This window comes from Eublepharis macularius, chromosome 8, assembly GCF_028583425.1.
Source record: "Eublepharis macularius isolate TG4126 chromosome 8, MPM_Emac_v1.0, whole genome shotgun sequence".
In the NCBI taxonomy this organism is placed as follows: Eukaryota; Metazoa; Chordata; class Lepidosauria; order Squamata; family Eublepharidae; genus Eublepharis; species Eublepharis macularius.
Window position 1 is genome coordinate 114179831 of NC_072797.1, and position 21484 is coordinate 114201314.

Here is a 21484-nt window from a genome sequence, read left to right on the forward strand (position 1 = left end):
ATTACACCAGCAGTCCCCCACACAGAAAAATAACACAACTCACTTAACATCAGAGAATCACAAAGCACGATTCCTGTCAAAAACACTTTATTTCTTGAACAGCTTTAGGTTACACAGCAGGGGGGAACACCAAAGGGCATGGCAGCACTATCTTACACAAAAATAACACAACTCACTTAACATCAGAGAATCACAAAAGCACGATTCCTGTCAAAAACACTTTATTTCTTGAACAGCTTTAGGTTACACAGCAGGGGGGGAACACCAAAGGGCATGGAAGCAGTATCTTACACAAAAATAACACTACTCACTTCACATTAAAGAATCACCCCAAAAAATTGCTGTCAAAAGCACTTTATTTCTGTAACTGCTTTAGGTTACACAGTAGGAAGGCACAACAGAGCAGGAAAGCAGTGTACTACACAAAAATAACACAACTCACTTCACATCAGAGAATCACACAAACACAATTGCTGTCAAAAACGGTGAAGTGGGTTGTATTATTTTTTGTAGTACATTGCTATCATGCCCTGTTGTGCCCTCCTACTGTGTAACCTAAAGCTGTTCAAGAAATAAAGTGTTTTTGCCAGAAATTGTGTTTTTGTGATTCTCTGATGTTAAGTGAGTTGTGTTATTTTTGTGTAAGATAGTGCTGCCATGCCCTTAAGCGCGATGGTTTCAAAGAATGTCATCTGTTCTTAAAGTTTCTTTACTTAGGTTCAGTCACTCAGATCTTCATAAACTTTCTCTTTCAGCCTGCGCACATCATTTGCCTGCTTCAGATATCAGTTTCTCACTCCAATACACATAGATTTTCTCTCAGGCGCACACACAAGAGTTCAGATTTCCACACAGGTTATATTTCCTTTAGAAATTCACAGACGCTCTCAGGCTGCACACAGCTTGCCTGCTTTCCCCAGACTGAATCTTTTTTCTCCACTCAGTATCTGAAACAGCAGTTCACTCCGCCCACACTCTCAGTCATCAGCCAATAATCTCACTCACTCATCCCTCTCAACCCCGCTCTTCATCTATACCACACCAAGCATTTAAAGACACACACACACACACACATTTAAAATATTACACCTTGCCTGTTCATCTCCCTTCCCGAAGATCCTTGCCTGTCCTTTCTGGTTTCTGCCTCCCTTCTCCTAAAGACCTTTCTCAGTTTCTTTCCCCCTATCTTGTGGTTCCTGGGTGGGCCTGGGTGACTCACAGCTACCATGGTCAGGCCCGGGGTGGCTAGGAGCCGCTGGGCTGCCGTGGGCAAGTTGCTCCTGTGGTGGCAATGGTGTGCCACTTTCAACCAGGCCGTGTTTTATTGCTATTGAGTTATTGGGAGCACCTCGTGGCTGCATGCTTCCGGAAGGGCCAGTCCAGTCGTCCATCGGAGGAGCGCTCATACACAGTAGGTAGGCCAGTGATGTGGGGGGATTATTATTTTTATTGTTTATTTACAACATTTATTAGCCACCTGTTACCCAAAGGGTGCGAGTTGGATGGAATTAACAGCAAGGAGGATTAGCGAGCAGAGGGGTAACTTGGAGATCTTTTCGTCTATGTATACAGGGATTCTCCCAACTAGAGAACTCCGTTCAATAAACAGATATTTCAAACAAACAGGAAACCTTTATTGAAAATAACAAAAATCAGCAGCGGATAACACATTCACACAACAAGCAACACACATTCAGGACTAACTAGGAGAGAGAGTAAAAGTCAGGGGATAGTTACCATCCGAGAGAGCGCAATGAGCGGCCTGCGCTTCAAGGCAGGAGGGCTCTAACAGAGTTCGAGGGTGGAATGCTGGATCCAAGCGTGCACATATTTCAGGGTTGAGGGGCAGCCTACTTTATACCATGGATCCTACCTTGGGGCAAAATTGCATCTTCTATCCCAGGTTGGTCCCAGGGTGGGGCAAAGGATTGTGAAGGATTGTCCAGGGCGAGACAAAGAGCTGGCAAACTGTTTCCCAAGTGGGACAATAAGCCGGTAAACTGTCTCCGGGGAGTAACAAAAGAACTAGTACAGTCTGAGTAAGTTTTCCCATGTGGAAGTTAAGTTGTCAAATTGTGATTGATGACCCGTGAGGTGGCTATCAGTCCTCTAAATCACTTAAGAATAGGAAAGTGGTTAAGGTGAGATCAATAGTGAGGGATGTGTTGATTAATTCAAGAACTCTGGGAAGGCCCTATTGTCAGGATCCTTGGCACGCCTCCAGGGCAAGGGAGGGGATCGAGCTGGCCTCACCTGTTTCTCCCCATGTTTGCACGTTCCAGCTGCTGGGCGGGATCTGGCTTCCTGCTTGGGCAGCAGCGTCCATGTTTTCTGCTGGCTGGGGCAGTAATTTTAATGCTGGAAGTATATTTAGAGAAGGGGTTCATGGCATATCCATAACCATAAGTCTTCTAATATCATGGGGTCTTTTCTAATATCATGGGGTCTTTTCTGACCGCTAACAACCTTTCCTCCAAAGGTGCTCAAGGTGGCTTACAATGTAAAATATAAACAACATAAACTATATTTAAAAACCAGTTAAGACACAGTAAAAATAAGTTTAAAAGCTTTACTGAATAAAATAATCTTCAGCTGTTTCCTGAAACTAGAGAGTGAGGGGTCAGGCACACCTCCCTGGGCAGATTGTTCGACACTCATGGAACTGCCTCCAAAAAGGCCCTCTTCCCATGTACCCATCAACCAAGCTTCTTGGTCAGGAAGGCCTCTTCCTATGAATAACTCCCAGGCAGGAATGTACGGAAGAAGACGGTCCTTCAGATATCCCGGTTCCGAGCCATGTAGGGCTTTAAAGGATAGACCCAACACCTTGAATTAGGCTCAGGAGCAGATTGGTAGCCCCCGTAGTTGCTGTAATATCAGGGTCAGCTGCAGTCAAGCAGCTGCTGTACCAGCTGCAGCTTCCAAACAATCTTCAAGGGTAATCCTCAGTGGAGCATATTGTGGTAGTCTAGTCAAGATGTAACTAAGGCATGAGTGGGTCACTGTGCCTAGATCTGACTAAACCAGGATTGGATGCTGCTGATGCCCCAGCTGAAGTTTGACAAACGCACTCAACTTCTGCAGCCACCTGGCTTTCTTGGGTGATTGTTGTGTCAAGCAATACTCATAAGCTGAAAACCTGACTTTTCAGGGGGAGTGTAGCCCCTTGAAGATAGGGGAGATTTCATATCACTGGTCAGCCTTTCATTTCTCTGGTCAGTCTAACCCAGAGAACCTCTGTCTTGTCAGAATTCAGTTTCAGTTTGTTCACCCTCACCCAGCCCAGTATTGACTCCAAGCTCTGGTTCAGGACATCAAAAGCACCCTTGGAATTAAATGGAAAAGAAAGGTAGAGCTGGGTGACTTCAGTGGACTTCTGCATACATTTTGCATTTTCTAAGAAGAAAAGTATATTTTGTTTGCAGCTGATAGACATACACTTTGCATCTACTTTTCCATTTTTCATTTACAGAAGATGTCTTTCTTATGAAGATGGTGTACTTCATAAAAAGGAATACATTTTAAAAATTTGCCAAAAGATTTGTTGGTGACATTTTTTTTTAATCTCTCCGAATGTTCTTAATCAGTTGATTGATTTAAGCATTGCAGTCCTAGAAAGAAGCAATCTTGAACGTCAAACAAACAACATTCTTTGTGTCTGAGGCCTTCTTTCAGTCTTGTCATTGTCGTGTTCGTTATTATTTATTAAGGTTCACTATTATAGAGTGTGGTTTGACCCTAAATCCACAAGCAATTTATTTGGTTTAAAATGTCTAACGTGTGTTTCTTTTTCTCTGCAAGATTGGCATTATTGGAGGGAGTGGTTTGGATGACCCTGACATACTAGAAGGCAGAACAGAAAAATACGTTGATACACCATATGGAAAGGTATGGATTAATAACTCAGTAGTTGTTGCCAATCATCTTGTCTGTGTGCTTTATCCATGGCATGTGCTAGGGAGGTGGATACCCAACAACTAGTCCAGCAGGCTTTCTCAAATAGCAGTCCACAATGCTGTGTGACAAGTGAAATTCAGAGGATTTTGAAAAACAATTTGTGATGATGGCAAGGGTGAGGTTAGACGAAGATGAGGATTCTGTAATATCCCATTAGCTGAAATGAATACTGTGCCTCTTGTGTGACTCCCAGCCACTTACTCGTGCTATCCAAACATTATCTAGAGTTAGATAGTATTTATGTATATACATTTTTAAAAATCTGCTCTCCTGTTTGTGAGAATTGTGTCTGGAAGATCCTAGGGTATGTACACTCAGTGTGATTGGATCTACTTAGCTTTTTCACTCAATCTAACTTAATTCCCCTCCATACTACAGCCTTCTTTCCTCATGGCTATTGTCCATGCATGTTGCGTGATCCTCAGCATAACTTTTTTTATGATCGGGGGGGGAGGGGACCCCCTTCCTTTCTCAACAGTGGAAAAGCTGCTTGTGTCCAACCCAGGGTTATTTTGTGAATATACTCCCTAAGTGTGTGAGGTCCTTGCATTCCACACACATTTCTTCCTGCACTAGCATCTGCATGTGACTAGATTTGCGCTGGTCATTTTCTAGCAGCCTGTGTGACCCTGGGAACAAAATACCTGCCTTTCCGACGGATGCTGTGTATACTTCTGAATGGACATCAGAGGACCCAATCATCAGCTACCACCCAGACATATCCATAAACAAGACACTGCTAGGAACTGTTGTGGAGTAGTCATCATTGACACAATGGGAATTTGTTAGGGGAGTTTTTTAAGTAGTAGTGTGTTTCCAATTTGTAAGTCCCCTACTACCATAAGCCCATATATATTTCAAGACACCAAACACGGTGATTACAGAAGAAAAATGGGTTTATTATTTATTTCAATAACCCCATGACACTACCTCCATTTCTAAGACACATGTGTAAAGACCAGTAGCATTGGAGGGCCTTATGTACCCTTCAGTACTGATTATTTACAGAATAGTTGCTGTGTGTTTACAAAATAAAAGATCAGAGGTTAGGATGAAACCCTGTTAAAATGACACATGTTCCAAGAGAAGATGGCATGTGATAAGCTTGAGTGTCAAATGATTTATACAAACATTTGAGAAGATGGAGCCACAAGTCTGACTTTTCTTGGGAAAGGAATATGATCAAGGTTAAATCTTACTTGTCTAAGAATAACCCAAGACAACAAAATGTTTACATGTTGCTCAGTGATTTGTCTCATCCACTGGAGACATATGTAACAAGCAGGATATCTCAAAAGAAGGAATGTGACACTTAGATCAAGGCTTTATTACTTGTTTACAGATTTCTGTGTGCTGGTAGCTAGAATGTATGCTCAGAATGAGATTTTATGAAATGGGGCCTAAAAATTCCTTAACAGAATTTTGGAAGAGCACATTTGAAAAACAACTGTTAACGGGTTATTTGCAAAAGAAGGTAAAAACATGCCTTTACAAGATGAATCTGTTTCTAAAAATGATAATTATAAACAGCAGATTTCTTTTTATCTTACCTCTATTGTGCATGCATTAATGGCAATTAAGATTTTTAATTTGTGGATGGCCCGTTGTAACGCATATTGTTTTTGTTCTGTTTACTCTAGCCATCAGATGCCTTGATTTTGGGAAAGATAAAAAATGTTGACTGTGTGCTTCTGGCCAGGTATGTGGATTTCTAAATAGTGTTAAAGTTGTATTAGAGAATGTGATCTGTGAGAGACATTGGCCTCAAGGATATCAAGCCGTCAAAACCATCTAAAGATTCATACAATGTTGGTGATGAGTATTCAGGAAGCTCTCGGATTAATACTGTTATATAATTGATGAGGTTGATAACGTTTTTCCATTTTCATTTTTTTTAAATTCACCAAGTTCAATTAGCAGCTTTGGGCAAGACATTCTTTTCCTTCTAACTTTACAAGAGTGATGTGTTGATGAAAATGAATTTAGAATGAAATGTAACCTGCCTTGAGTTCTCTGGATACAGGGGTATGTGAATAGAGAGAGAAATCTAAGAAAAACCTTCCATCTCAACACATTAAAAGCCTAAGGAATTTAAGGGTTTCAGCTGGAAGTAATTTATTAATTTACTTTATTTACATCTCTCTTGCTGAGCCTCAAGGTAGATTAAACAATTAAACACCATGCAATAAGGACAGTATACTACGTTTTAAAAATCCAAATAAGGGCTTGGATCTGGTGATGCACAAATGGAAAGGTAAACCAAGTTAGTGCAGTTCTGCTTGCACAAGATTTTGTGCAACTTCTAATTCTTTCCTATGTATTAGAGTACCCAGAAATTAGTTGCACAAGATCTCGTACACACACAAATGCACATGGAGAAACAATAAGTTTAACTTAGCACAAGTGGCTACAGTGTGACATTGATCCCCTTTCTTCACTTTGGTTCTGGGGGGATTCTGTTCCCATGCTTCAGTTTGTTTCTGTTGGGCTTAATTACAGTTATTCCCTTGCTTCAGTTTGGGACTACTGAATCCAGATTCACTAAATTTTTTGGGTGCACACCCCCTGCCACATCAAGAACAGAGCAAAGAACAAAAACTGATGGCACAGTGGAAAAGTTGTTTTATTTGAATATGCTGCCCCATGCATTGTTCTGATGCTTCTTTAGAGGGGATCTATAAGGATATCAATAGTAAATATTATGCCGTTATAAAACAGATTAATAAAACAGTAGATACTGAGCATGTGCAAAGTGTATACATATATCCAGAACCATAAAACCATTAAATAAATATGATACAAGTGCAATGTAAACATGGAAATACGAGTCTTAAAGCAATATGGTGTACAACACTCAAGAACTTAAATAAGTTAGGCAAATATTTACACAGCTAACCATGGAATTCCCATAGGAACAGTTTTTCAGAGAGTAAAGTGCGCTGGCCTGACACAGCCTTTATAACACCACCATGGTTCAACAGATATTTTAATTTTTTTTAACTGCATAATGTTTTCTATTGATATTCTTAGAACCCATTGAAGAAGTGTCAGCGAAACACATAGGGGCAGTATATTTGAATAAAATAACTCTTTTTTTTCCACTGCACTATTGGGTTTTGTTCTTTGCTCCAGCTGTGCATCTTACCCATTTCCAGGGTGACATGTTCAGAGTGCTGCCACAGTGAAATGTATTGGAAAAGATGGTCCTGCAGCTAGGACCCAGGCTTGCAGTCAACCTCAGTCTATATGTACAGATGCTCACTGCCTTTTAGAGGATAGAAGAAAATGGCGAGGTACAACATCTGTTCTGAGACTGGCATTCTCTAGATTGGCCAAAACTGGTGTAAACAGTGGAAATCTATCCTTGTGCCCTTTATTATTATTATTATTATTATTATTATTATTATTATTATTATTATTATTATTATTATTATTATTATTATTATTATTATTTATATACTGCCCATCCTCAGAGGCTCTGGGCGGTGAACAACAGTTAAAATCAATAAAAACAAGAAAACAATAATTCTAAAATCAACATACAATAAACAATAATAACATAAATTAACCAAATACATTAAGGTGCAATGGTGGGGAGATCCCCCACCCCCACCCCAAAGGTGGGAGGCCAACATGGCACCACCCCTTTCAACCACCGAACACCTGGCGGAACAGCTCTGTCTTACAGGCCCGGCAGAACAATAATATGTCCCGCTGGGCCCATGTCTCCATTGACAGAGCGTTCCACCAGGCTGGGGCCAGGACTGAAAAGGCCCTGGCCCTGGTTGAAGTGAGACGGGCTTCCTTAGGGCCGGGGACCACCAGTAAACATTTATCCACTGATTGAAGCGGTGTCTGGGGAACATAAAGGGAGAGGTGGTCCCGAAGATATGCCGGTCTCAACCCGCTCAGGGCTTTAAAGGTAAGAACCAACACCTTTACTGAGTCAAGAGAACAGTGCCTTCTGCAGCTGATGTTATAGCTCCAGTCCCAAAGTTAGTGGTGTTCTGCCAAGGGGCAAGTGGTTCTTTTTAGGATTTGGACACAATAAGCACACAGACGTTGAAGGAAGAGAGAGGTTTTATTCCAAAGACACAAACACAACACAGGAAAATCAGCGCTCAAAAAAGTAATACACAAAGTAACAAGCCACCCATACACAAGACAGAACAACAAAGAGAGAGGGGATGTCACCTAATGCACTGCACTCTGCCAAGTTGCTGGGAACCCCAAACAGCAAAGAGCAAACTCCTCTGGCCCAGTTCTGCATGGCACTCCCTGCAGGAAGAGTCCGTGCAGAGGTTCTGCTTGGGCTCTCTCTCTCCCTTGGATTTATACACATACAGCATTTTTATGCCCACCTGGCCTCATCAACCTCCCTAGCCAAGAGATGATGCCAAGAGATGATTAAAGGGAAGGGTGATTAATCGAAGGAAAGGGAGAGCTCCAATGCTGTCAGGGTCAAGGTGTCTTGATTGTCTGAGGCCATCTGATAAGACACAGCGGCTTGGCACCCATTCAAAGTCTGATTGCCCAGGCCTCCCTTAATCAAGTAATGCCCACACCCCTGGGCCGGGTGCCTAATTTACACCCCTCTCTGCACTGTGCCTGGGACAGGGGAAGTACCAGCACAAGGTCAAAAGCCTGCACCAGCAGTAGTTAGTGCAAGCTGGCAAGGCAGGTTCATGTACAGTGCAAGAACTATGAGACGTACACAGGCTAAAGATGGCTCATTATTATTATTATTATTATTATTATTATTATTATTATTAAATGTATAAATCACCCATCCTCAGGGGCTCTGGGCGGTGAACATCAGTTAAAATCAATAAAAACAAAAAACAATAATTCTAAAATCAACATACAATAAACAGTAATAAAATAAATTAACCAAATACTTTAAAGTGCAATGGTGGGGAGAACCCCCCACCATTTAGGCAAGATGGACAGACTGTGGGACCACTGTCTCCTCGAAATACAATTTCTCTTCCACGATTTTACTACAAGTGGGTGGTACTAGTAATTGACATCAGGGCTTCCAAGCTAGTGCTTGTTTAGATTATAGATTAGCTTCCTACACATGCGCGATTAAATGGGACAATTATGTTATGGAAAACAGGGCAGTTTGATTTTGTGTGTTCATACTTGACTGCAGCCCCATTCCTGAGTAGCATATCCATGTGTGTGTTTATCTCTTGCCTTTTAACCTGCACAGTTTCCCTCCACCTTGTGTTTCGGTAGGCATGGAAGACATCACACAATTATGCCTTCAAATGTCAACTACCGGGCCAATTTGTGGGCATTAAAGGAAGAGGGTTGCTCTCACGTGTTAGCAACTACTGCCTGTGGTTCCTTAAGAGAAGAAATTCAGCCTGGAGATATTGTCATGATTGACCAGTTCATAGACAGGTAAGACACAGAATGAGGTTCTACATCAGCAAAATTAAGGTCTGGCCATAACTGAATTAGATTTGGACCTATGACCAAATGTTCTTCTTGAGCATTTTTTACTCTTGATGTGCAAATGAAGTCATTCTAATTAAGAGCAGCTCTGCTGCATCAACCGATGGCCCATCTCAGTCCAGTTTTACTAAGCATTTTTTTAAAACCAGGAATCCTCAAATGTACTCAGCAGCTCAGTGCTGACTATTGTGTGTGTTTTGCCCACCTTTTCCCCAATGCAAAGCAGAATTACACCCTTCTAAACCCTTTGACTGCAGTGGATTTAGAAGCATGTTGCTCTGATTAGGATTCCACTAGGAATTCTAGGAAGATCCACAGCCCTTCTGAGCCAGACGATGCGGGGCATTTTTGCGAGTTTTCTTTAGCTAATGCAGTTAGAGGTCTGAGACAGTTAAAGTTGGAAGGCTGGCTGACTCACAATGGTGGATGCTATTCAGGGTTCTTGTTCATACTAACTGACAATTGTACATTGTCAACAGCTGCTGGTCTATTTTTTTTCTTTTTTGGCACACAAAAAGGGAGGCAGTGGAAAGGGAAAGAGTGAAAAGAATTTTTTTAAAAAAACAGAACACTGAGTCACTGAAATTCATTCATAATTCTTCAGAAATGAAGGAGGTGTCTATTGGTAAGTAAATGAATAGTGATTGTATGGTATTTGCTTTTAGACTGTGAAGTGTAGTGTAGCATTTGGACTGTAAAATGTAGCATACTTGCTTTCTTTCCCATCAGTTTTTCCTAGGTTAGAGTCATTGTAGTTAATTTATGTTGAATATAATCCAGGAGGCTCAACCTATTTGTTGCAGTTCCTGTGATGATCTGCATACTCTTACTTTTAGTGATCTTTGTTGATATTTCAGTACAGAAAACAGCCAATTTGGTAGCATTGGTATTGCTAGTGGCAGCTCAAAAAGGGGTCTCCCAGCCGCTCCTCCTTTCTGGTGACACCCTCTGCAGCACCCAGGAGCCAGAACACATAATGCATCTTTACTTCTTGTTCCTCAGGCTTCTTTAAACAATGGCTGATTCCGCACACGTTGGATAATGCACTTCCAATCCTCTTTATAGATCATTTGGAACGGATTTTTTTGTGTGCGGAACAAAAAATCCACCTCAAACGATTGAAAGTGCATTATCCAACGTGTGCGGAATGTGTGGCAAGCTGCATATGTCCAATACAGCTTCCCAAACTCTTGACATACGAGAGTTGAGGAAGCCCTGTGGCTCATGCGTAGTTTGATATGCTATATTTTTAAAAGTTTGGGAAATAAGGAGAGGATTAAGTGTTCTGGCTTCTGGGTGGGAAATGGGATGGTCACATGAGGGGAGCAGAGGCTGCTATGTTCCCCAAAACCTACCATCTCACCTTGCTCCTTCATCGAGTTGGCCATGGCCTTACATGCCTTCACTTTTCTTGTCAGTTCCTAGAATGTTCCCTCTAAGTATGTGTTCTCTTCTGTTCCCCTTTGTTGCAGGACAACAAAAAGGCACCTCACTTTTTATGATGGGAATCATTCTTGCCTTCACGGAGTGTGTCACATTCCCATGGCAGAACCTTTCTGCGCCAAAACCAGAGAAGTTAGTAGATCTTGCCTTTCCTCAATAAAATAGCCTGTGGCCAGGATTCTGAATGAGAGCCAGTTTGGTGTAGTGGTTAAGAGCACGGGACTCTGATCTGGAGAGCCGGGTTTGATTCCCCACTCCTCCACGAAGCCAGCTGGGTGACCTTGGGCGAGTCGCAGTTCTCTGGAGCTCTCTCAGCCCCACCCACCTCACAGGGTGATTGTTGTGGGGATAATAATAACATACTTTGTAAACTGCTCTGAGTGGGCATTAAGTTGTCCTGAAGGGCAGTACATAAATCGAATGTTATTATTAAAAGAAAGTGCTTGCTTTTCTCAGCAAGGGTGGATTCCCCCCCCCTTCATTTCTGCCTCATATAACATTGAATACTACTCTAGATGGGACAGCAATTAGATACTACTTAATCCTTTGTAATAAAGGAGTTGTGGTGTCCAGAGTACCCTAAACACAATCTGTCGCTGAATAAGTTGCAGCTTCTTGGCTTTTTGGCTAAAACGAAGTGTATTTTCTGTTTCTTACCAGTTCAGTAGGGAGGCATGTCCCCCATTGGCTGGTGGTCAGGTCTCGCATATGATTTTCTTGTATTCATTGCTACTATCCTGTATTGAGCTGAAGCAGTCCAAACATTCTCTAATAAGTCAATCTGTTCTTATCAGTTGAAGAACTCTCCATCCCTGTGTGATGGAAAATTACAAGTCAGGTGCCAGATGGGTCCGTGAGATTTAATTAATCATTTGCCAGTACTGGGGACATAGGAAAAGTTATTTCACTCATTCCCCATTTAGCAATGAACTGGCATCCTACAAGCCTGGCAGACTAAAAAACAGGTAGAAAACCTATCTCTAACTATTGTTATTAGCTAAACCTGTCATTTAAACATTTACCTCATGAGAGCCAGTTTTGTGTAGTGGTTAAGAGTACGGGACTCTAATCTGGAGGGCCGGGTTTGATGCCCCACTCCTCCACTTGAAGCCAGCTGGGTGACCTTGGGTCAGTCACAGCTTCTCGGAGCTCTCTCAGTCCCACCCATCTCACAGGGTGTTTTGTTGTGGGGATAATAATAGCATATTTTGTAAACCACTCTTGAGTGGGCATTAAGTTGTCCTGAAGGGCAGTATATAAATCGAATGTTGTTGTTGTTCTTGTTGTTCTTGTTGTTAAAGTAATTTTTACACAGGTATTTGTGGGAGAAGTGTAATTTCACTTCAAGGATATTGAAAGATTTGCCCATAAAATGTGTATGCGCATTGATAATTTGTCATATTTTGGGAGGAATTTGTAGGGCAGCTGGAGAATGCCATATGGTGGGAAAGCAAGGTTTTAAAAAATCTTATAAACAATGTGTTATTCCTACTGTGCGTGTTTTAAAGGTTCTCATGGATATTGCCAAGAAGCTTGGTATAAAATGCCACTCAAAGGGGACAATGATTACAATTGAAGGGCCACGTTTCAGTTCCCGGGCAGAAAGCCTGATGTTTCGCAGCTGGGGGGGAGATGTTATCAACATGACTACCATCCCCGAAGTAATTCTGGCAAAGGAAGCTGGGCTCTGCTATGCAAGTATTGCCATGGCAACTGACTACGACTGCTGGAAGGAACACGAAGAAGCTGTGAGTAAGAGCTCTAATTTGTCTTTGGGGCTGTGTTGTCGTTTCTGAGTGGTACTTTTTAGATTGCTAACAGAGAGTAAATACATACGTGCGGCTTTCAAGAGAATTCACGTTTCTCGGTCCAAGAGGCAACGTTGTACTGGTGAGTGAGGCAGCGTGGGGTCCCATATGAAGCAGAAGTGGATAATTATAAAAGGTCAGGGCCCATGTCATAGGGAAAGGCAGCCTCTAAATATTTTAAATGCATTTTTTCATAGCTGGAGTCATACCATGCTATTTTCTCTAGGTGTCTTTCCCCCGACCCCCATTTGCAGTATGAGGATAACAGTGAACCTACCTTATGGGGTTGCTATAAGGATTATCAAGATAATGTATGTGAAGCACTCAGATTATCACAATGCACTAGGTAAATGCGAGCTTGGATCCCATGGTAAATCTCCACTAACAGAAGCCATTTCCATCAGCAGAACAGGAGTTTACTGTCTCCATGTCCTGTTGCAGCCAGAAATGCTTCCCAAAATACTTCTCTTGCGGGACAGGAGAGCTCCAGGAACAGCCTGAGAAAGTCAGAAGTATGCAGTAGGAAGCGGAATTGGCAAAAATCTCCCCTCCCTCTTCTATTATCTTAAATTTACTGTGGGATCCAAGCTGTAGGTGGCATTTAAAGATTTTTATGGGACTAATGGGCTCAGGGACTATGGGCTTACATAAAGGGAAATGATAGAGGTGAACAGTTCATTTTATACCAGTGCACTAAGTGAATTGCCCAAGGTGCCCCTGCGTGTATTTATTATTTACTGTGAGACCTTGTGTGTGCCACTTGCAACAACCAGTGTTTGGGCTGCAGAAACTACATGGATTATTAAAACAATGTGTCAATTATCACTAATGTTAAGCTGCATACTTGCAGTTTTGCAAATAGGCTTTCTCATACTGGCTCTTTGTCAATCTCTTACTCAGGCTGGCTCTTTAATTATAAAAGGTTGCTAATTTCTGTACTGGAATGTAATTCTGTCGCTACAAAAGTGATTAACAGCCAGTTCCATTAGCGCTGGGAGGAAATTGTGAAAGTCTGTTGTCCAAATGTAATTATATGTCCAAGTTGTGCAGATGGCTTTGGGTGGATCCTAGAAAGCAAGCCACAGTGAGTCATGGCACAGGAATGATCTTCACAATATGGCAAATAACTGTATAGTGGAAATTTTAAACAATCACTTGACTGCAATACCTCACACTTGGAAAAAAATAAAGCCACCGTAAATAACGGTAAATTAACTCTGTATATGGACCAGATGAAAATACGCATTTTGTAGAGAAAGGGGCTTTATTTTAGATTGTTACAGTGTCAGGCAGCGTACGGTAGGGTTCCCTGGGGTTGAAAGCGGGATGGAGTGCAGGGGGGAATCGCACCAGGGGATCTCACTCCAGAGTGCCACCATATCACACTGGGAATGATGTCATTCCCGACGCAACACGGGGGTGATCTGGAAGGACACAATGAAGACGTTGCCCCGTCCAGTTGACAAGCAGTGGTCGAAAATAAAAGTATTTAAAACACTGATCTAGAGTTCTAGCTAAAGTAGAGGAAGAATCAACATTGTAATTTAGATTTCAGAAAAGAAAATTTTATTGGAATGTTTAAGCTGATTTTTTGTTAGTTGGAATAACTATTTTTTTCCTATCACTACCCAATTAGACACTGTACCAAAAAGAGAGGAAGAGAGAGAGAAACATGGGCAGCTGTGGAGTCCTATATGACCTCCTTACACACCACCATTTACCAAAACCCTCTCTTCTCAGGTTTGGAGCTTCACAGGCAGTTCAGGACAGTCACAGCACAGCCACCCATTCAGTCCCTAATTGTCAAGCAGAGACCCCTGACCCAAATTCATACAGGATCCCTTCTTTCTAAAGACCTCACCACACAGGGCAACCTGCTATTGGAGGAAGGAAACTCAAGTGTTTACTTTTCCTTACATGCTGCCACCATTTAGTTTAAATATATTGGCCATGGTAAGAAAGGTTGAAATATGTGTGTTTCCCTGAGTCACTACAACAGAAAAAGGGAGTTAAACTTTATTTACAACTTCAACAACATTTAGATAAACACATTGTTTTTAATATTTGAACTTTTGAGCCCAGTTCATTTCAGCAGTTAATAATCACAAAGTATCAGTTCTCAGACGTCTACTGCCCTATTCAGGCTGCTCCCTTCACAGGTTTCAAATCCTTCCCTCACTAACTGCCCTAACAGATTTCAACTGTCTCATGCCCCAACATTCCATTATCTCTCATTGTCTGTTTCCTGGGAGAGGTGAAGCTGAAACTGGACCTTTCATCACACCCTGACTCTAGCTCTGTTAGCCTTTTCTGCTAACTTGTATGAGGAAGAGGGAGGGTGTTCCAAATTTCAAAGGACAGGACAAAAACTGGGACTCTGAGTTGGTAGAGATGATGTTTGGAGGAGCGTCCAAAATTATAGTTTCAAGTAGGTAGTCTTGTTGGTCTGCAGTAGAACAGCAGAATTAGAGTCCAGTGGCACTTTAAAGGCCAACAAGATTTTCAGGGTAGAAGCTTTCAAGAGTCAAAACTTTCTTCTTCAGATACAAGTAAGAATGGAGATCCCAGAGACTTTATATCCCAATCAGGAGGGGAAGGGTGAAGCAAAGATGGGAGTCAGTATGTAAAGATACAGCATCACAATGCAGCTTGATCAGAGCAGAAATCTTCTGTAGCAAGATACAAATTCAATGTCTCTGTTCATCCCTGGAGATCCATTGTTCTTGTGAATGAACTCATTTTCAGCAATCTCATGTGGTAATCTGCCCTTGAAACTTACTTGTTTGAGGACAGCCTCTTTTAGGTCAGCAATGGAATATCCTGGAAGATGAAAAAGTTCTTCCATTGGTTTTGAATGTTGTGATATTTAATATCAGATTTAGGTCCATTTATTCTTTTGTGTACAGAGAGTGGAAGATCACTGCTGACACTTAATAGCATATATAACATTGAAAGATGAACAAGTGAATGAACCTGAGATGATATAACTAGTGGTGTTAGGTCTGGTGATTGTGTTGTTGGAGTGAATATGGGGACAGAGTTGGCATCTTGGTTTATTATAGGCCCTGGTCCCAGAGTCCGTATCTGTGTTAGGAAGTACATTATTGTGAACAAAAAGTTGTTTAAGTCTCTTGAAAACTTAAACCCAGAAAATCTCTGGACTCTAATCCTGCTGATTCAAAATTATAGTCTTCCATTCTCACACCACTATCTAGAATGATGATGATATCTTTAATAGCTGGACCATATAGGCATATTTAATTACCAACTCATCATAAAGTAAATGGTGCTTCCATACACGTTGTATTCAGGGTGTGTTGATTTACCCTATTGTTAGAGGCAGTCTTCTGTGGCTACTGAAGGAATATTTTGTAGTTGCTTAAATTTAGAAATGACTTGGTACCGTGATAAAAAGTGTTTTTACTTTGCATCTATCCAAAGAACTTTTGCCCCAGTCATTTAGTTTGAATCTTGGTTAAGAATGTAGTTTTGATTTGAACCCTCAAAGTCTGACATCCTACTCATTGCAAGAAAAGTATTGTTCCTTTTTATATGAGGGAAAAAAACTATTGTCATAAAATATGTGAGTGAATTGATTTGCTGGTGTTTTTATTTGCAGGTTTCGGTGGATAAGGTGTTAAAGACACTGAAGGAAAATGCAAACAAAGCAACTAGTTTACTGCTTACTGCTATACCTCAGATTGGTTCCATGGATTGGACAGAAACCCAGCACAACTTAAAAGTATGGCGGTGGTGTTTTGTATGGATATGTATATGCAGGGGTCATTTCGTAGAAAAAGAACTGGAGGAACTCATTAGCATAACTCATTAGCATATGTCACGCCCCCTGACTTCATCTATCCTGGCTGTTTTGTACCCAATCTTGGCCATTCAGGGCCAAAATTGGGCCCAAAATGGTCAGGATTGGGCCACTGCTGAGTGGGAGAGTGATCCACCACCCGTCAGAGGCCCGATCTGTGCCATTTTGGCCCCAATCCAGGCTGAAACGGGCCCAAAATGGCCAAGAGTCAGGTGGGTGGGCCACCTGACATGTGACCTCTTTGGGGAACTGCCGGAACTGCATTCCGGCTCGTTCCCCCTTGAAATGAGTTCTGTGTATATACATAGAGAACATAAAAGGGGGCGTGTTTTTAAGCATCCTTACATGTATGCATACGTATATAGTTGATAAGACTACATGAAATGGCATCTGAGTTTGAATTCTTGGGCAGCTTCTTATGTCCAAGCAAGGCCCACCGCCAAGAAACTGTCATTACTGCTGCTTGGCCCTAAAAGCAGCCTTCACTTCCTGGTTCCCTCTCCAGGGAAGCATCAAGGATTGCACACTTCGGAGCAAGCCCCACTTGTCCACATGGTGCCAGCAGCTCCTTGTCCCCATCTGCCACTCAGAGGGGAGGGGGTAGGTATTGGCTGTTCCTTGCTGACAAGCCCACCATCCTGGTTGGTGACTCCTTCTCCACATCTGCTGTTCAGGACTGTCCTGAATTCTTCTGCACTAGCACCAGCCACTTGCTTGCTTGCCTGCAATCTTAGGCAGACAAACAGGAGAGCAGCAGCCCCCACTCCCCTCACATTGGCTACCTCCAGCTGCCTAGTCACCAGTTCCTTACACCTGCTATGTGACTCAACAATAAACAAAATAAACACTAATGCTGGCTAGCAAAAAACAACAGCTACGGTTAGAAACTTAAGAAGTTACTCATTTTTAATTTAAATGAATGTGAATTCTTGTGCAAGATTCTCAGCGCCCTTTGATGGTCATAGATGCAGAGGAGTTAGCCGTGTTAGTCTGTGGTAGCAAAATCAAAAAGAGTCCAGTAGCACCTTTAAGACCAACCAATTTTATTGTAGCATAAGCTTTCGAGAATCAAGTTCTCTTCGTCAGATGTATCATGCATCTGACGAAGAGAACTTGATTCTCGAAAGCTTATGCTACAATAAAATTGGTTACTCTTTGATGGTCAGTGTCTGTAGCACCTTTCTACTATAGGTCTGTGGAGGGCTCTTGAGCCCCACTAAAACCTCTGGCTTAAAACCAGCTGCAGCTTATTCTCAGCTGCCAATCAGGTTCAGAACATCTGCTCAAGAAACATCCCAAAAAAATCACCCAGTGTGGCCATGTGCAGAGAAGGGGGTTAAAGTTCCCCAGTAAATGGCAAATACCAACCAAGATCACGGGTGGGGAATGGGAGGCTTCTGGCCTGGAAGGGCGCTGAAAGCAACAGCTGGTAGATGAGAAGGCAGCAAAAAAGTGGCGAGGGCAAGCAGAATAGGGTAAAAGAGGCCAAGAAGTAGCAGGGGGCCACTGATAGGATATCCGTCTCCTGCAAATCTCATGGGCCTCCTGCTTGTAAATAATATTTTATTGATCTATGTATGTATTTATTTTATGCTGCCTTTCCACCCATTGATATCACTGTCTCCAAAGCTGCAAACATTAAAACATTTCAACCATTAAACAGTGCTTAAAATACAAATATATATATATATATATATATATATATATACTTAAATCAAAACATATAAACACAAATAAAAGGAAGAGTGACGGAACATCAAATGAAACAAAAAAAGTCTTCACTTGTTGGCAGAAGCCAATGATAAAGGGAGACAGATGAATCTCCATAGGGAGGTCTGAAGTTTCAGTGGCACAGCTGAGAAGGCCCTTTCTTGGGTCACCACCTGTCTAGCCTCCGATGATGTGGGTTTCTTCAGCAACCCTGAAGATGACCAGTGTGGATGAGAGATTCATATGGAATAAAGCAGTCCTTTAGGTATGCTGGCCCCAAGCCATGTAGAGCTTTAGATGTAGCTTTCAGACAGTCTCCAAGGGCAGCCCCATGCATATACTCTCCATTAGTATTACTTCACATCAGAGATTACCTTCACCTTTTTGGGTGGAGTGATCGTGCCATGGAGATATTTAAAATGTTGAAAATACCTAAGCTTCATTGGTCTGTCTGACGTTCCACTGAATTATGGGGGTTTTGTTACAACATCCTATACAGATTTTCTTTCCGATTTTGTGTTTCAGAATGCTGTGCAGTTGTCTGTTATGCTACCAAAACATTGAAAACAGAGAGAGATTTTCTGAAACTGGTCCCCAGCAAGGAAGTCAATATTCTGATAGCTGACCAGTACCCTGAAAGAATACAGCTACAACATGCAACATTTTCATCCTCGTCTGCTAATAAATTCCTCATTTTGGAAACAAAAATTTTGTAGAGGTTGAAGAGACTGAGAGTGTGTTGATAATGAAAGCTGACAAACCACAGAATAGGAATCGGATTGCAAATACTGAAAAGTTACATTTGATACACTTTGGTAAAGAAATCAAGGCGCCAAGGGCTACCTTTCTGGTTCAAGTATTCTCTCATCGCTCATCCTAAAGATGTCAAGTGAAGGAAGGGTTCATATGAGAGCTCTTCACTGCTCTAAACAGAGTAAACCTCAGAAAGCAGATCTACAGTTTAGTTGCAGTGCTGTTCTTTCAATGTCATTTTTTTAAAAAAAATTAAAAGAAATAGTTTTTGAATGGAGATGAATGTCTTTTTCTTTGGTAAGGGTTAATTTTCAAATATTTTGTAATCGTTTTGATTTTTTTAACATAACATATTTTCTTCTGCATATGCATTTTCATTTGTAGAACAAAAGGGCATAATTATATTTGCTCAGAGTGCGAGTATCAAGATATGGAGCAGTTCTGTGAACGGCTCCATGTTAGACCTCCCTCACCACCGTTATGCTGGTTGGATGATTGGCTGGTGCCACCCGCCCACCCACTCCCCACACACTCATTCACACATGTCCTCTGTCACAACTCGGCTGTTCACTTGAAGAGGAGACCCTTTTGTGCTCATTCAGTGACCTCCTTCTAAGGGACAGCAAGTACACAAGTTTTTCCTCAGACAGAAGCAGCCACTTCTCAGCATCAAGGTGGGCGACAGTTGCTGATGGCTTTGTTGTGAGGTGCCGAAGAGACTGCCCTCTTGAGATGAATCCTCAGCCCCTCACTTTGCTTGAACAGGAAGCTGTGGCCGTCAGTGGTCCAAGTGGCATGTCATTGAGGGGAAGACTGCCTCTAACAGAAGCAGCTCGTCCTAATTTCCACATGCAAGGATGTGCAGGATTCCATCCCAAGTCTGTAGTTGTCAGTTTGGCTCTCGTGACTTAGTCGTCAATGCACTCTCCCAAGCGCAAGCCCCGTTCTTACTCAAAGGGGTTGCACAGGTGCCGTGTTTAGAACAATATTGTGCAGATAACAAATAATAAAACAAAATAATTAACAAAATTAACAAATTCAGTACTAAAACATTTGAGCTATGTTCTGCCTTCCTGAGAAATGCTGAATGTCGAACAGCTGCTACGTTTCTGAAGACTGTTTGGTTCCAGTCTGACTTTTAAAGAATGGCTGGGCTGATTGTATCCAATATACACACAGATCTGTTCATGCAACTTATTTCTATATCATGTATGCTGAATGCCCACATTTGCCTTCCAAAAAAGTCTTGCTGCTTAATATCCAATAAAACCAAATGTAACCTCTGTTTGCTTCCCCTGTTCATTTGAATGAAGTTCTTTTTTTAAAAAAAAAAAATCATGTTTGTTGCTTGGCTCACTCTAGTTAAGCACAAGCTACTTGGGATGGTCGTAAACTCAAACTGGAAATTTAAGCAAGCACAACTCCTGCAGTGGAGATATTGTTGTTTTCATATGTAAGATCAAATGACTCTGTTGTAACTCAATTATAGGAAGTTATTTTAGTTAAAGTTCTCTCTCTGCCTGTTCCAAGAGACAAAGCACAAAGGCCAGAATGGGCTCCTACGAACATTTAGGAAGAGGAAGTGGTCTTTCCTGCTTATGGCTTTCATTTAGTTGCATTAGAGCTGTCAGATCCCATTGTTCCTGGACTGCTGTTCAGAGATCCATTATGCAAGTCCTGTTTGCAGGGACAGTGTATAGGTGTGCCGCTATGCAGTGGGGGAATGGGATGATGCAGGCATCATATGGCCCATCCCCTGCCTGATGCCCGTGCGTGTGATGCAGTGTTTGCATGCAACCTGCACTCATCGCCCTGAGCCATGTGGTCTTATGTCATACTTTATTTAAAAAATTTATCTCTTGCTTTTCTCCCTGTCAACGAGACTCAAATCGTCTGGCTTAATTAAAGCCAGCTAAAATCCTGCTTCTAATACAACACAAATAACAAGAAGATAGAGCACCGTTTACCCCTTCCTAGTCAATGGCAACCACGCACAACACACCAAAGGCAGGTTGGAAAAGCCCAGCCTTACAGAGCCTCCAGAATCTCTACAAGGTTGTGACCTTCCTTCTGTCCTCAGAGCAGCCAACAAGAAAGGCCCAGCCTGACCAGGAACAGTTCTCTCACTAACCTGAGTTGAAGAACAGTTGTTAATCCTTGGTCTGACGATCATACCTATGCATAGAGGCAGTCCCACAAATATGCGAGCCAGTTTGGTGTAGTGGTTAAGAGTGGCGGGACTAATCTGGAGAGGCGGGTTTGATTCCCCACTCCTCCGCTTGAAGCCAGCTGGGTGACTCTGGGTCACTCACAGCTTCTTGGAGCTCTCTCAGGCCCACCCACCTCACAGAGTGTTTGTTGTGGAGATAATAATAACATACTTTGTAAACCGCTCTGAGTGTGTGTTAAGTTATCCTGAAGTGGTGGTGGTTGTTCATGATGACTATGATGAGTGGTATCTTAATGTGAATGACCAATTACAGGGTCTGGATGAACACAAGCATAAAACCTACCTGTTACATCAAATAGA

At 42.0% G+C, this 21484-nt stretch overlaps 1 protein-coding gene across 1 annotated transcript in view; it reads left to right on the forward strand.

Annotated features, from left to right (window-relative positions):
- Positions 1–20237, forward strand: part of MTAP (methylthioadenosine phosphorylase) — a 32026-nt gene extending 11789 nt beyond the window's left edge. Inside the window, exons 2-8 of the mRNA XM_054987289.1 lie at positions 3802–3888; positions 5598–5656; positions 9199–9366; positions 10893–10995; positions 12372–12611; positions 16291–16413; positions 18727–20237. Coding sequence (XP_054843264.1) covers positions 3802–3888; positions 5598–5656; positions 9199–9366; positions 10893–10995; positions 12372–12611; positions 16291–16413; positions 18727–18765 — 819 coding nt within the window. The 3' untranslated portion in view covers positions 18766–20237. The remainder of the gene's footprint in view (positions 1–3801; positions 3889–5597; positions 5657–9198; positions 9367–10892; positions 10996–12371; positions 12612–16290; positions 16414–18726) is intronic.
- The last annotated feature ends 1247 nt before the right edge of the window (positions 20238–21484 follow it).